At 37.3% G+C, this 17,594-nt stretch overlaps 1 protein-coding gene across 1 annotated transcript in view; it reads right to left on the minus strand.

The window, feature by feature from the left end:
* HFM1 (helicase for meiosis 1) overlaps window positions 1–17,594 on the minus strand; it is a 121,747-nt gene that overhangs the window by 41,433 nt on the left and 62,720 nt on the right. Inside the window, 5 exon segments of the mRNA XM_069572802.1 lie at window positions 1,372–1,529; window positions 1,654–1,737; window positions 1,971–2,056; window positions 9,284–9,412; window positions 9,494–9,591. Coding sequence (XP_069428903.1) covers window positions 1,372–1,529; window positions 1,654–1,737; window positions 1,971–2,056; window positions 9,284–9,412; window positions 9,494–9,591 — 555 coding nt within the window.

The following is a 17,594-nucleotide window of genomic DNA, read 5'->3' on the forward strand; positions in this document are numbered from 1 at the left end:
AGATTGCACTCAAAGAGTAATAAGGTCATGAATTATAGGAGAAAAGCAACAAAATAAGAAAGTTCAGCAATAATGAATTAGAGCTACTCCTAAAGGTCATCTATTACTTGTTTCAAACCAAAGACCTTATACTTTGTTAATTTCAGTTCAGTTCAGTTGCTCAGTCGTGTCCAACTCTTTGCGACCCCATGAATCGCAGCACGCCAGGCCTCCCTGTCCATCACCAACTCCCAGAGTTCACTCAGAGTCACGTCCATCAAGTCAGTGATGCCATCCAGCTATCTCATCCTCTGTCGTCCCCTTCTCCTCCTGCCTCCTCCCAGCATCAGAGTCTTTTCCAATGAGTCAACTCTTTGCATGAGGTGGCCAAAGTATTGGAGTTTCAGGTTTAGCATCATTCCTTCCAAAGAAATCCCAGGGTTGATCTCCTTCAGAATGGACTGGTTGGATCTCCTTGCAGTCCAAGGGACTCTCAAGAGTCTTCTCCAACACCACAGTTTAAAAGCATCAGTTCTTCGGCGCTCAGCTTTCTTCACAGTCCAACTCTCACATCCATACATGACCACTGGAAAAACCATAGCCTTGACTAGATGGACCTTTGTTGGCAAAGTAATGTCTCTGCTTTTGAATATGCTATCTAGGTTGGTCATAACTTTTCTTCCAAGGAGTAAGCATCTTTTAATTTCATGGCTGCAGTCACCATCTGCAGTGATTTAGGAGCCCCCCAAAATAAATTCTGACACTGTTTCCACTGTTTCCCCATCTATTTCCCATGAAGTGATGGGACCAGATGCCATAATCTTCATTTTCTGAATGTTGAGCTCTGAGCCAACATTTTCACTCTCCTTTCTCACTTTCATCAAGAGGCTTTTTAGTTCCTCTTCACTTTCTGCCATAAGGGTGGTGTCATCTGCATATCTGAGGTTATTGATATTTCTCCCGGCAATTTTGATTCCAGCTTGTGATTCTTCCAGCCCAGCGTTTCTCATGGGGTACTCTGCATAGAAGTTAAATAAGCAGGGTAACAATATACAGCCTTGACGTACTCCTTTTCCTATTTGGAACCAGTCTGTTGTTCCATGTCCAGTTCTACCGGTTGCTTCCTGACCTGCATATAGGTTTCTCAAGAGGCCGGTCAGGTGGTCTGGTATTCCCATCTCTTTCAGAATTTTCCATAGTTTATTGTGATCATAAATAATCTAAAACAGACCTAATATTAATACCTTCTTTAATAGATAATTTCTTTTGTCCCATTATAGAATCAGAAAAATTTAATTGACCCCACCATTATTTTACTACTCTTTTCTTCAGCAGAATTTTTCTTTTATGATACATGCTTAAAAATAAAATAAATAGAAATTTCATACTTACATAATTTTGTGCTTAAAAACCAGTTGATTATCTGCATCACCTATGATCAAGGTGACATAGTGAGAATTTGGTGCTGTTCTTTTAGTTTGTAGCTGTTCAAAGTTTCTTAACATAACAGTCACTAATATTTCTGCCATGGTATCACTATATCTTGTAATCTTTAAAAAAGGATAGGTATAAAATGTGTTAAAAATAACCTTACTACTTATACTCAGCTCCAAATCAGCTATGGATAGCTTTACTCCTGAAAATCAAAACATATGAAAAATAGAAAATATTTACCTGTTCCACTTCAAGTTCATATTTTGGTAGATACATCACTGTTTCTTTTATCTGAGTTCCAAAAGGGGGATGTCTATTTAAAATCTAAAACAACATGTTTATATCATTATGTTCTTACTACAACACTAAAAACTCTTTTAGTAAAATACATTTTATAGTTAACAGTTTTAATATACTTATTACCCAAAATTTTAAATTAAAAATATATATGACTATGACAGGGAAAATTATTTTTAGTAGAAATAAAGATATAAATGTCAGGCTTTGGAATGTATACAGAATTCAAGAAATATTAGGAATAATTAAATATTAAATACCAGCTCAAGTTCCCTTGCATCTGTTTCTTCTATTTTTTTAAAAGAAGTCAAACCTGCATTTACCATAGCATTTGATAATGTTATACCTGTGGAAAATTAATCAAACAGTAGTTTTTAAACAATACATTTTAAACTAAATCTACACTTAAATATTTAACATCTATATTACTAAAAAAAGAAAATCTGAGAGCAGACTAATGATTTTTACAGTTTTAAAAAGATAGTCTAAATTGGATTGATTGGGCTGTGACATTACTTGGTTGTTCATATTTATTTTTTCAAACTCAAATAGAACACACATATGCTTTATAAAAATAAAGAGGAATTCTTTGATTCATGTAATGTCTCAACCCTTAGTTTTACCTTATGTCATCCACAGAGCAAGTACCAAGAAACATCTATGGTTATACTCCTGTTTTTGTTTTTGTAAAGGCAACATGACTCAAGGATGGAATATTGTTTTATGAAGCTATGGCTCTCTGAGCATTTGTCTTAGAAATTGAGTTCTCTCTCTGTTGCTGTACTAATTTAGATAATTTTACTCTTCTGCCTAAAATTTCCAATGTCTTTCCATTGCATTTAGAATAAAGTGGCAATTTCAAACTCTCTTACCTATGTGACCTGACTACAGCCTACCTCTCCACTTTAATTTCCTGCCACTCCCCTCTTGCTGACTATACTGCAGCCACTTTGGCTTTAATTCTGCTCCTTAAACACATCAAGAGCTCTTCTGCCTTTGTACCTTTTCTGTTTCTTTATGCATTTAAGAAACTGTAATTTTTAATTCTTATACTCACGTGAATGAATTTAGCCAAATCCTCAAATAGAAAATATTGTCAGAAGTATAAATTTCCAAAGTAGTACCACCTTGTTTAAGGAATATATATTACTGGGGAGGGTATGATGATACTCCTTTCCTTACTCAAAGCTATTTTTGAGAATTTCTCTTACTCATTCTTAAGACACAACTCCTAGTATTCTTAATTCCTTAATTTTAATTTCCATTTTCCCTTATAATATTTCCTGAGTTTTAATTTTTAGCTGATAAACACTGTTGAAAATCAACTTGTATTCATTATTTTTTCCTGATGCTCAATTTACTTATTTGTTTGGATTCTCTCACTTTTCTATTACATGAATTTTGCTGGGCAATATTTCTTTCTGTTCAGCTGTACTGAGGAATTGTGAAAAACATGTTTGTGTTCAACAGTTTGGAAGGGATAGAATGCAACTGATGCCCAGACTGACAATATTCTAGAAAGTCAGAAAAACTGACTTCTTCAAATATAGTGAAATTTTATTAATAATCATTTTATGGATAATTCATACTTTAATCATTTTGCTACTTGTGAGCATTTAAGATTATGCAATGATAAATAATTTGTACCTTTGTACAAATTTATATTTGTACTTTTCTGGAAATATTTCTATAAATTTAACTGTTAGTGAAACAGCTGTTTTAAAAAGATTGTGCAATTTAATTGATACTATTAGACTTAAGCTCCAACCAACACTGCATGAGCATGTTCATAACCTTATTTTATCTCCCTACAAGACTTTTAGTTTTTGCTCATTTGGTGAGTGAATATTTTTTCATTTTTACAGTTTTACTGACTGACTATAACTGATTTACAATAAACATGTGATTTCATGTGTTTATGTGTGTGTGAGAAACTATCACTACAACCAAGCTAATAAACATTATTGCCTCTAAGTTTTCTTGTGCCCCTTTGTAACTTGTCCTGCCCTTCCCACACTGTCCCTAAGCAACCACTGATCTACTTTCTATTACTATTCTATTTTCCAGTCTTTCATTTAAATGTAATTAGTCTGGCTTCTTCTACTCTGTATGATTATTGTAAGATTCATCCATGTTGTTATTTGTGTCAACACTTCATGCCTTTTTATTGCTGAATATATGTATCCATACCATGGGATATAACACTAATTTCCATTTGCCTGTTCATGGATATTTAGGCTGTTTTCAAATGTCTTTGTTACTAGAATTGTGTGTCTACATGTTTTTTGTTCTCTTGGGCACCTAACCATGACAGGACCAGGTGGCATGGTAGGTTTATGCTGAACTTTTAAAGAAATAATCAAATGGTTTTCCAAAGTGGTTTTAACATTTTACATTTCCACAGTGAGAGTTTCAGTTGAACCATATTCTCTCCAGCATTTTGTCAATTTTTAATTGTGTACTGTGTGTACTGTATAATTTTAATTGTGCTAAATTAATTAAATAAATTTAATAAATTTTTGATAAATATAAATAACAAATTTAATTTTAATTGTGTGGATGTGTACTGGTATCACATTGTCATTTTAATTTGCATTTCTCTTATGACTAATGATGTTGAACATCTTCTCAGGCGCTTATTTGCCATACACACATCTTCTTTGATGTTTCAATCTTTTTGCCCACTGTTTTATTCAGTGGTTTGTCTTATTATATATTCTAAGTACAAGTCGTCCATAACATATATGTTCTGCAGACATTTCCTTACAGTCTGGTGGCTTATTTTCTCTTCTTCCTCTTCCTTCTTTAACAGTATTTTATGAAAAGCAAAGTTTTAAGTTTTTATTAAATCCACCCTTTTTTCTTTTATAGTTTGTGCTTTTGCACTGTATCTAAGACATCTCTGCCAAATCCAAGATCACTTGTTGCCTCTGAAGATAGAGGAAAGGGGCTATGATCAAGGAATCAAGTATTCTCTAGAAGTTGAAGGCAGGAAAATAGATTCACCCCTAAGGAAAACAGCCTTGCCAAACCTTGATTTTATCCCAGTGAGACCCACATCAGAAATCTACAGAAGTTTAAAGATAATAAATTTCTGGTGCTTTAAGCCACAAAGTTTGTGATAATTTGTTTTAATGGCAATTAGAAAACTAATATAGCATAGTTTTTCTAATTTTAGCTTCTGATTTTTTCTTACTAGTATGTAGAAATAAAATTAATTTTAACATATTGATCTTGTATCTTTCAACCATGCTTAACCTCTCCTGCCTTCCATGGAATTTTCTACATAGATGACCATGTGATCATGTATTAATAAAAACATTATATTTCTTTCTTTTCTAACCTGTACGCTTTTTATTTCTTTTTCTTGGCTGATAGAACTTCTAGTATAATGTTTACTGGAATTAGTAATAGTGGGCATCCTTATTTCATTCCTGATCTTAGAGGTAAAGCATTCAGTCTTTCACTATTAAATATAATGTTAGCTACAAGTTTTTCATCGAAAAAGCAAGAGAGTTCCAGAAAAACATCTATTTCTGCTTTATTGACTATGCTAAAGCCTTTGATTGTGTGGACCACAACAAACTCTGGAGAATTCTTAAAGAGATGGGAATACCAGACTACCTGACCTGCCTCTTGAGAAACATATACGCAGGTCAGGAGGCAACAGGTAGAACTGGACATGGAACAACAGACTGGTTCCAAATAGGAAAAGGAATACATCAAGGCTGTATATTGTCACCCTGCTTATTTAACTTCTATGCAGAGTACATCATGAGAAACGCTGGGCTGGAAGACGCACAAGCTGGAATCAAGTTTGCCAGGAGAAATATCAATAACCTCAGATATGCAGATGACACCACCCTTATGGCAGAAAGTGAAGAGGAACTAAAAAGCTTCTTGATGAAGTGAAAGAGGAGAGTGAAAAAGTTGGCTTAAAGCTCAACATTCAGAAAATGAAGATCATGGCATCTGGTCCCATCACTTCATGGGAAATAGATGGGGAAACAGTGGAAACAGTGTCAGACTAGAATCCACACTAGTCTGCTTGCTGATGGACCTGGCCACGCGCTCAGGCCAGCTGTGTGTGTGAAACCAGGTTAAAAGCCCAGGGCCTCAGGGAAGACGTCGGGCTGCCTCACTTTTCCGAGTCTAAAAATGGGATGACGACCTAGGGCTTTTGGTGACAGAGTGTGCGGCTCTAAAGCACATATTCCAGCTTTCTTGCGTATTTAGCTTAGGTTTTGTGAGTGCATTGCTATTTACGCCATGAAATCACGTGTATAACACTCTGCTTTGTAACTGGATTGTATTATCTCTTTTCTGTTACCACCCATTTCATATTAGCTGCATTGTTAGTCAGCTTATAATTAACCATGAATCATTTTAGCGGCCTGTGAAGTAGAAACTAGTCCATTTGGTGGTCTTTTGACACACTGTTTTTATAATTTGCATCATTCGCTAATTAGTTGATATTTAAAGTACTTTGACGATTTCTCTGTGGTTTCATGCTTGATTTCTTTCCGAGTATTTGTTAAGGAACAGTTCTGTATGTTTTCCTTGCTGTTGGAGTTCTCTGACAGTGTGTCTGCTTTCATCATTGGTTTTGATTTCCTGTTGCATCCTGTTGTCTGCTTAGTCATCATCAATCCAGACCCCCATCCCCTGCCCCCGAGGCTGTAGTTTACCCATCCATCTCCCTTCTCCTGTCCGCCCACTTGCTCTGGTCATAGCCCTGCTGTGGTCCACAGTGTGTGTGCCCTTAGTCGGGTCTGTGCTTTGTCTTCATGTCTCATTAAATGGTGTTTTTCCCCCATAGCAGTAAGTTGAATTGGTGTATCACTATACAGTTACAGGAGAAGGCAATGGCAACCCACTCCAGTACTCTTGCCTGGAAAATCCCATGGACGGAGGAGCCTGGTAGGCTGCAGTCCATGGGGTCGCACAGAGTCGGACACGACTGAAGTGAGTTAGCAGAGTTAGCAGCCAAAGTCACTGCAGATGGTGATTGCAGCCATGAAATTAAAAGATGCTTACTCCTTGGAAGAAAAGTTATGACCAACCTAGATAGCATATTCGAAAGCAGAGACATTACTTTGCCAACAAAGGTCCGTCTAGTCAAGGCTATGGTTTTTCCAGTGGTCACGTATGGATGTGAGAGTTGGACTGTGAAGAAGGCTGAGTGCCAAAGAATTGATGCTTTTGAACTGTGGTGTTGGAGAAGACTCTTGAGAGTCCCTTGGACTGCAAGGAGATCCAACCAGTCCATTCTGAAGGAGATCAGCCCTGAGTGTTCTTTGGAAGGACTGATGCTAAAACTGAAACTCCAGTACTTTGGCCACCTCATACAAAGAGCTGACTCATTGGAAAAGACTCTGATGCTGGGAGGGACTGGGGGCAGGAGGAAAAGGGACGACAGAGGATGAGATGGCTGGATGGCATCACCGACTCAATGGACGTGAGTCTGAGTGAACTCTGGGAGTTGGTGATGGACAGGGAGGCCTGGCATGCTGCGATTCATGGGGTTGCAAAGAGTCAGACACGACTGAGCGACTGAACTGAACTGAACTGAACTCATAGGTTTTTCATAGATGTCCTTCATCAGTTTGAGAAATTTCCTTCTGTTTTAAATTTGTTGAGTTTTATTAGAAATGGATTTTGCATCTTGTCAAATTTTTTAACATTACTGAGATGACCATCTGGTATTTTTTAGTTTAATATGATAAATTACACTGATTGACATCAAGTGGTAACCTCATCTTGTATTGCTGGAATAAACCACATTTGGCCATGATATGTTCCCCTTTTTATTTATCACTGGTTCAATTTGTTAAAATTTTATAAAGAATTAGTGCGCTTATATTACTAAGGGCTACTGGTCTGTCCTTTTCTTGAATGTCTTTGTTAGGTTTTGATAACAAGGCAATGCTGGCCTCAGAATGAGTTGGGAACTATCACACCCTATCCTTTAAATTTTCTGAAAAAGTGTTCAGAATTAATACCGCTTCTTATTTAAACGTTCAGTAGAATTCACCAGTGTAGCCTTCTATGCATAGGGTTTTCTTTGTAAGTTTTAAACTAAAAATTTATTTAACAAATATATCCAACTCATGCTGTTTCTTCTTGAGTGGACTCTGTCAATTTGTGTTTTCAAGGAATTTTTCCATTTCATCAAAGTTGAGGAATTTAATGACATAAGGTGTTTTATAACATCTTCTTTCTATCATTTTGTTATCTATAAGATCTAAAGTTATATCTCACATTTTTGTTATTGGAAATTTGTATCTTTTTATTTCTTGATCAGTCTGACTAGAGTGTTAATGATTTTAAAATAATCATCTTTTTGTTTCATTGATGTTTTAAAATTTATGTTCTTTCAAAATTATTTATTTTCTGCCCACTTTGGGTTTAATTTTCTCTTTTTCTCATAACATGGAAACTGAAATTATTGTTTTGAGATCGTTTTTCTTTTCTAAGATAAGTGTTTAGTGCTATAATATTAATAACCATTTTACTTAAGTTCAAATTTTTCTGAAAGTTGTGATTTTTTAAATGTTGTATGTAACCTCCTCCTTAATTCAGAAATCATGCATTTGTGGAGTGGGTGTGGCATTTGCTTTGCCACGACTTATATACTGACAGGAAGGTGAGCCATTAATCAAGAAACTTTCTTCTACTTTGACCTTACTTTCATGATCCAATCTCCACCTTCACCCCAGCTCCCAGGCCTGGTCAGCTCCTGACTGATTTCCCTCACTGATTTCAAACTTCAGGGAAATACAAAGTAGTAATTCCTCACAAAATAGTTAGAGATCTTTGTTCTAAGGAATAATCAGAGAACCCTTAGCAACTCATTACCTAAAATTTTAATGTCCCCAAATGCATATAAAGTTATAAAGTTAATAAGACTATCAGTCATGAAATAACAACTGTCTTTTTGGAGTCCTAGCTATCTAAGAAGCTATCACAAAGCCAAAGACCCCAAACTGGAAAATTCCAAAGTGTTTGAGGCATATCCCAGTCTTTGTAAATAGCACCCTCTAGAGTTTTTCAGTTCGTGTTGTGAGCTAGATCCCAACAGACAGGAAATAAATTTGTCTACAGAATTTCACAGTATCTCTATGAAAATCAGTGCTAATATTGAAATGTTACTGAAAAAAAGAGAAAAAAGTATAAATAAGTGGCATAATTTTTTGTAATGAATTAGGGATGACCAGGACTGCTAGCTCTGTACCTTGTCATTGAGATCAAAACCAAATAGTCATAAAAGTAGAAGAAAGAACACAATATAGTTACCTAGTTACTAAAAAAAAAATTTCATTCTGGTTTAAGAACAAATTTTAAAATAAGAGTATTCATTTGTATTAGATTTCCAAATTGATTTCAAACGAATTCTTTAAGCAGAAGAAAATGAAAATCAGATTTTCAAGAGAGGGAAAGTACAATAACTTACTTAGGCCCATAGGCACAATTTTCCTTAAAGGTTTACCATCATAGAACAATTTTCCTAACAGTGAAATACAAAAATAAACTGCAGACATTGATACACCACCTACCTGTACTCAGTACCTACCAATTTTTTCCAGCTGTTTGGATACATGTGGAGAGTTTTCCCAAAGTTTACATCTAAAACATTTAGCTAAAATCAAACTGTTCAATAATACAGCAAACTTTTCTTGAGTAGCCACAAAATCTGATAACCCTAAAAAAAAGTTTCCAGTATTAAATCTAGTATACTATTTTATGGGGAAAATATTGAAAATCTAATAAGCCTGTAACATACATCTTGTAATTCGTGAGCCATTTCTGAAAATCTTTGAGGTATCTTGTATCAAAGCAAAGTCTTGTACGGGAATGCATCCTAGCTGAGCCTGAATAAGACTGGGGAAAGAAGAAATTTCATTATTTCTTTTTTCTTTTTTTAAATTTTTTTTCCTTTACAATACTGTATTCATTTTGCCATACATCAACATGAATCCGCCACGGGTGTACTTAAGTTCCCACTCCTGAACCCCCCTCTCCCACCTCCCTCCACATACCATCCCTCTGGGTTATCCCAGTGCACCAACCCCAAGCATCCTGTATTGAACCTAGACTGGCAATTCGTTTCTTATATGATACTATACATGTTTCAATGACATTCTCCCAAATCATCCCGCCCTCTCCCTCTCCCACAGAGTCAAAAAGTCTCATTATTTCTTTTTAAAAGTTACTATCTCACAATATTTGACTTAGTGACTGAAGTCTGTCTTCTTAAAATTCCTCTCTGCCTTGATTTCTGTAACATTATACAGCTCTGTATCTTTTATCATTATTGTTGCAAGTTATTGTTGACTTCCTCTTCCCAACCTCTGAAAGGTCAGTTCTTATTTCTCTACTCTTCTTTATTTACTCAACCTCTCTTTCTCTCAAAAAAAAATCTCATTTCTTCTCAAGACTTTCATTATAATCTCTAGACTGATAAATTTCAAATGATCACAGGGCACTTGCACTTAGACTGTTTTTTCTTTCCACCTCAATACATCTAAAATTGTTTTTATATTCTTCTCCAATGCAGCTCTGTCTTTGAACTTTACTATATATAAGTATTATAGAAAAAAACACAATTTATATAATCAACAAATATTTATTAAGTGCCTACTGAGTTGTAAAGCATCCTGTTAGGTGCTGAAGATTCTGTTCAACATTTGAAGGTTGGTAGCTTATTAGTTCGGAGAAGGCAATGGCAACTCACTCCAGTACTCTTGCCTGGAAAATCCCATGGACAGAGGAGCCTGGTAGGCTGCCGTCCATGGCGTTGCTAAGAGTTGGACACGACTGAGCGACTTCACTTTCACTTTTCACTTTCATGCATTAGAGAAGGAAATGGCAACCCATTCCAGTGTTCTTGCCTGGAGAATCCCGGGGATGGGGGAGTCTGGTTGGCTGCCATCTATGGGGTCGCACAGAGTCGGACACGACTGAAGCAACTTAGCAGCAGCAGCAGCTTATTGGTTGATTATTAGAAACAAGCAGTTGGTTGGCTATAAAAATTTGAGTGGTGATAAGAGGGGAGAAAAGGAGTTACTATCTCTTGTAACTACTGTATCTCAGGTCTTTGCTACCTCTTTTGTCTGTTTACTTATCTAACCAGGCCTTGATATGCAAATCCCCCTAAGATTCTAACTAAAATTATTAGACTCATATTTTCTGGGGGGATCTCTTATAAAAGATCAAAAACTGGTATACAAAGAGAAAGGGTAGAATAGTTATATTTCATGGCCTGCTTTTAGTAAACAATGTATGAAAATAGAAAGAAGCAACTAACTCACATCTCAGAATGGATGTGTATAGCTGAAACTATAGACTAATCGGGGCTTCCCTGGTGATTCAGTGGTAAAGGACTTGTCTGCCAATGCAGGAGACATGGATTTGATTCCTGGGTCAGGATCCTCTGGAGAAGGAAATGGTAATCCACTCCAGTATTCCGAGTCAGACAGGACTAAACAACAACACAACAGACTAATTACTTTTTTTGGCTACAATATATTGTAGCCATATATTGCATATATGCTTCTGAAAATTATTTTGCTACATCTATTTAGAAATGATTATACACTCCAATGTTCACAGTAGCATTATTTACAATCACCAAACAGAAGCAACCTAAGTGTTCATCAACAGATGGATGGATAAAGATTGTGGTACATAAATATACAATGAACTAGTACTCAGCCACAAAAAAAAAAAAAAGAATGAAATTTTGTCATGTGCAGCAACATGGATGGATTTGGAGTCATTATGCTAAATGACTGGAGGAGGGCATGCCAACCCACTCTAGTATACTTGCCTGAAGAATCCCCATGGACAGAGGAGCCTGGCAGGCTACAGTCCATGGAGTTACAAAGAGTTGGACATGACTGACTGACTAAGCATAGCACAACATGCTAAGTCAAATAATTCAGACAGAGAAAGACAATTATTATATGATATCACTTTTATATCTTATCTAAAAAATACAACAAACTAGTGAATAAAGCAAAGAAAAAGAAACAGATTCACAGATTCAGAGAACAAACTAGTGATTACCAGTGGGGAGAGAGATGGGGACAGGGCAATATAAGGGTAGGAGGAATATAGAGTTATTATGGAATTATACGAAATCATGTGTGTGAAACTTCTAAAAATTGTAAAGCACTGGCAGGAAAGCTATGACAAACCTAGACAGTGTGTTAAAAAGCAAAGATATCACTTTGCCGACAAAGATCCATATAGGCAAAGTTATAGTCTTTCCAGTAGTCAGGTACAGTTGTGAGAGCTGGACCATAAAGAAGGCAGAGCACTAAAGAATTTATGCTTTTGAACTGTGGTGCTGGAGAAGACTATTGAGAGTATCCTGGACAGCAAGGAGATCAAACCAGTCAATCTTAAAGGAAATCAACCCTTAATACTCATTGGAAGGACTGATGCTGAAGCTGAAGCTCCAATACTTTGGCCACCTGATGCAAAGAGCTCACTCATTTGAAAAGACTCTGATGCTGGGAAAGATGGAGGGCAGGAGGAGAAGGGGGTGACAGTGGATAAGATGGTTGGATGGCATCACCGACTCAATGGACATGAATTTAAGCAAACTCTGGGAGATAGTGAAGGACAGGGAAGTCTGGCATGCTGCAGTCATGGGGTTGCAGAGTCGGACATGACTGAGCGACTGAACAACAACAAAAATTAGAAATTAACAACAAAAGAATGACTATCTTAAAAAATTACTACTTTAAAAATTTTAAACAATGTAAAATAATTCTTAAAGAGGAAACCAAAACTAAAAACTAAAGAAATTATAAACTATTTAGAAAGAACAGCAATAGATTTAGAAAACCTATAGAACAGCATTAGAGTTACCACTCAAAGTGGTACTGGCTGGAAAATTTGTCTGAAATATTTTATAGAAAAACTTAAAAAACCAAAATAAATGGAGAAAAATACAATTGAAAAGATTACAAAAAGAAGTAGATGGGAAAAAATAAAGACAAAATGAGAAATTAATGAAATAGAAAATTATAGTAAAGATAAAAATTGTAAAATTAATAGAGTATTAAATATGATCAATAAGTCAAAAATAAATGGCTTTAAAAGATCAAACTTTAGAAATCACTAGCAAATCTGATTAAGAAAAAGGAGATGATGCAAATAATATTGGAAATTAGAAAAGACATATATTTAGAGGAAATTTTACCTTATTAGAGTACAAAATACTTCATGTCATAAAAACTGACAAGCTGGGTGAAATGAACAGCTTAGGAACATATATATTAACAATAATGTATTCAAAAAAATTAGTAAAAGAACAAAAGATATGAAATAAATTTTTGAGAAATCCAACTTTTAGATTCAGTGACAATGGTGAGCTATAGCGGGTAGCTGGCTCTCTTCTTTGAACTCAAGACTATTTTTACAAATAAGTGAGAGAGAGGTTGATGGATTCCAGAATCAAACCCAAAAAGTATGAGAAATTCTCTGGTGGTGAAACACTAGAAACTTGACAAATAAAACAGTAATGAGACAAAGATATTTGCTCTCTCTGAAACTAGAGAACATATATTAAAAGCTCTATCTACAACAAGATAAGAAAAAGTTGTAAACTATTAGAAATCAAGAGATAAAACCATCACTATTTATAGATAATATGGTTGTCTATCTAGGTAATCCCAGCAAACCATTTAAAGGACAACTCATATTGTTAAGGGAGTTCAGTGAGAACCAGGTAAAACAATCAAAATTGTTCTTGACTAACTATAAAAAGGAATGTAAAGGACTCACAATATCAAACTCTATAAAATACCAAGAAATAAACCTATCAAGAAATATAAAACCTAGTTCTAATGAGGTGGATGAAACTGGAGCCTATTATACAGAGTGAAGTGAGTCAGAAAGAAAAACACCAATAGAGTATATTAAAGCACATATATGGAATTTAGAAAGATGGTAACAATGACCCTATATGCAAGACAGCAAAAGAGACACAGATGTAAGGAACAGACTTTTGGATTCTGTGGGAGAAGGTAAGGGTGGGATGATTTGAGAGAATGGCACTGAAACATGTATATTATCATATGTGAAAGAGACTGACAGTCCAGGTTCGAAGCATGAGACAGGGTGCTCAGGGCTGGTGCACTACGATGACCCTGAGGGATGAGATGGGGAGGGAAGTGGGTGGGAGGTTCAGGATGGGGAACACATGCACACCCATGGCCAATTCATGTCAATGTATGGCAAAAATCACAACAATATTGTAAAGTAATGAGCCTCCAATTAAAAAAAAATTAAAGAAGAAATAGAAAACCTAAATGATGAGTTATAAAATATCACAGAAAGACAGAAAGATCTGAGTAGATGGCTAGAGATATCATACTTTTAGATTTCAGTACTGAGAAAGACGAATTCTTCCACAAACTAATCTATAAAACCAATTTCGAAAGGCCTTTTCCTAGATCTTAACAAACTGATTCTAAAGTTCATAAGGGGGGGTCCAGGAAAGATGGCGGAGGAATAGGACGGGAAGACCACTTTCTCCCTCACAAATTCCTCAAAAGAACATTTCAACACTGAGCAAACTCCACAAAACAACTTCTGTAGGCTGGCAGAGGACATCAGGCAACCAGAAAAGCAGACCATTGTCTTCAAAAACAGGTAGGAAAAAATATAAAAGACGAAAAAGGAGACAAAGGAGGTGGGGAGGGAGCTCTGTCCCGGGAAGGGAAACCCGTCCCGGGAAGGGAAACCCGTCCTGGGAAGGGAATTTTAAGAAGAGAGGTTTCCAAACACCAGGAAACACTCTCCCTGCTGAGTCTGTGGCGAGCCTTGGAAACACAGAGGGCAACATAACAGGAAGGAAAAATAAAGAAATAATTAAAACCAAGAGATTACAAGCCCAACAGTAACTCCCCCAGCGGAAAAGCAGCACAGACGCCTGCATCCGCCACTGGGAAGTGGGGGCAGGGCAGGGACGCGCGGGAGGCGCGGGCTGCAGTGCTTTGTAAGAATCGGGCAGGAACGCCCCACGTGCAACCAGAACGATCTAACTTGGGCTAGCAAACCAGACAGTGGGATAGCTACCGCATGAAAAGCTCGAACATAAGACACCGCCAGGACCGAGCACAGAACAAAGGACGGAACGGAAAAAGCCGGCTGCAGACCATCCCCTGCCGGGGACAGGCAGCCAGAGCCGTAAGGACTGGAAAGGGGCAATTGCAGACCCGGAGAGACTTTACTTACTTAACTGCAAGCAGGCTTCTTTGCTAAGACTTCTGGGGGTGCTGGACAGTCACAATCTGCCTCATGGGGGGCGCCAGCGGTCCACCCAGAAAGCTGAGCAGCAGCGGCAGAAAAGGTGACAAACCACAGCAATTGCGCTCACCAAACTCCTGAGCTACTCGGACCTGGGGAGGGCACAAAGCGCGGTCCCAGCCCAATCTGTGCCTCTGAGGGCTGCCTGAGCGCCAAACCTGAGCGGCTTGGACCGGGGAAGTGCACGCAGCCTAGGGTCGGCCCCAGACGGTTCCCGGCTGAGCGTCACAGAGCCAGAGCAGTTTGTGCGCTGCAAGAAGGGACAGGTCAAGTGGGGCTGAGACACTGTGTGCACGACAGTGATATTTGTTTGCAGCATCCCCCCTCCCCACAGTGCAACTGAACTAGTGAGCCTAAAAAACCAGGAAACAGAAGAAGTTAAACAGAGGGAACCACCTTGGAAGTGATCCCACACGGCCCACAACATCAGAGAAGAGCCAGAAATATTTTTACTATTTTTAAAATCATTCCTTTTTTTTTTTTCGTGGTTTTCTTTTTTCTTTTTTTTCTAACTTTTCTTTAATTGTTAAGTCTTCTATTTCTCCTCTAATTTTTATTTCTATAACCTACTATTACTATTTAAAAAAAAAAAGACTTTTTTTTTTTTTAAAGGCAAACACCATATATAGTCTTTGGATGGTTGTTGGTGGGTTTTTTTTTTTAATAATTCTTTTTTTTTCTTTCTTCCTTTTTCCTTCTGCTTCTTTTCTTTAATATTGTATTTTTGAAAATCCAACCTCTACTCTAGATTTTTAATCTTTGCTCTTAGGTTTTTGTTGTCAATTTTGTACATTTAAAAACCCAAACTTCACTACCCAAGTTTACCTGAGAGCGAGATTACTGGCTTGACCACTCTCTCCTCCTTTGGACTCTCCTTTTTCTCCACCAGGTGGCCTCTGTCTCTTTCCTCCCCCATCTTTTCTCTATCCAACTCTGTGAATCTCTGTGTGTTCCAGACAGTGGAGAACACCTAAGGAACTGGTTACTGGCAGGATTTGTCTCTCTCCTTCTCATTCCTCTCTCTTATCCTCCTGGCCACCTCTGTCTACTTCCTCCCTCTCCGCTTCCCCGTATGACTCCGTAAATACCTCTGAGGGGTCCAGACTACGGAGCGCACATAAGGAAGTGACTACTGGCTAGCTTGCTCTCTCCTCTTTTGATCTCACCGCATCTCATTCCAGTTACCTCTAACTACCCCCTCCACCTTCTCTTCTCCTTGTAACTCAGTGAACGTCTCTGAGTGTCCCTCAATGTGGAGAAACTTTTCATCTTTAACCTAGATGTGTTATCATCGGTGTTGTATAGATGGAGAAGTCTAGAGGCTACTGTAAAAATAAAACTGAAAACCAGAAGCAGGAGGCTTAAATCCAAAGCCTGAAAACATTAGAGAACTCTTGAATTCAGGGAACATTAAGCAATAGGAGCTCATCAAATGCCTTCATACCTACAACAAAACCAAGCTCCACCCAAGGGCCAACAAGTTCCAAAACAAGACATACCACTCAAATTCTCCAGCAACACAGGAACACTCCCCTGAGCTTCAATATACAGGCAGCTCAAAATTATTCCAAAACCTTTGATGTCTCATAACCCATTACTGGTCACTCCACTGCACTCCAGAGAGAAGAAACCCAGCTCCACCCACCAGAACTCCAACACAAGCCTCCCTAACCAGGAAACCTTGACAAGCCACTGATAGAACCCCACCCAAAGTGAGGAAGCTCCATAATAAAGAGAACTCCACAAATTACCAGAATATAAAAAGGCTACCCCAAATGCAGCAATATAACCAAGATGAAGAGACAGAGGAATACTCAGCAGGTTAAGGAACAGGACAGTTGCCCACCAAACCAAACAAAAGAGGAAGAAGTAGGGAATCTACCTGAGAAGGAATTCCGAATATTGATAGTGAAAATGATCCAAAATCTTGAAATAAAAATGGAATCACAGATAAATAGCCTAGAGACAAGGATTGAGAAGATGCAAGAAAGGTTTAACAAGGACCTAGAAGAAATAAAAAAAAGAGTCAAAATATAATGAATAACGCAATAAATGAGATCAGAAACACTCTGGAGGCAACAAATAGTAGAATAACGGAGGCAGAAGATAAGATTAGTGAAATAGAAGATAGAATGGTAGAAATAAATGAATCAGAGAGGAAACAAGAAAAACGAATTAAAAGAAATGAGGACAATCTCAGAGACCTCCAGGACAATATGAAACGCTCCAACATTCGAATTATAGGAGTCCCAGAAGAAGAAGACAGAAAGAAAGATCATGAGAAGATCCTTGAGGAGATAATAGTTGAAAACTTCCCTAAAATGGGGAAGGAAATAATCACCCAAGTCCAAGAAACACAGAGAGTTCCAAATAGGATAAACCCAAGGCGAAACACCCCAAGACACATATTAATCAAATTAACAAAGATCAAACACAAAGAACAAATATTAAAAGCAGCAAGAGAAAAACAACAAATAACACACAAGGGGATTCCCATAAGGATAACAGCTGATCTTTCAATAGAAACTCTTCAGGCCAGGAGGGAATGGCAAGACATACTT

This window comes from Ovis canadensis, chromosome 1, assembly GCF_042477335.2.
Source record: "Ovis canadensis isolate MfBH-ARS-UI-01 breed Bighorn chromosome 1, ARS-UI_OviCan_v2, whole genome shotgun sequence".
NCBI classification, from domain to species: Eukaryota; Metazoa; Chordata; class Mammalia; order Artiodactyla; family Bovidae; genus Ovis; species Ovis canadensis.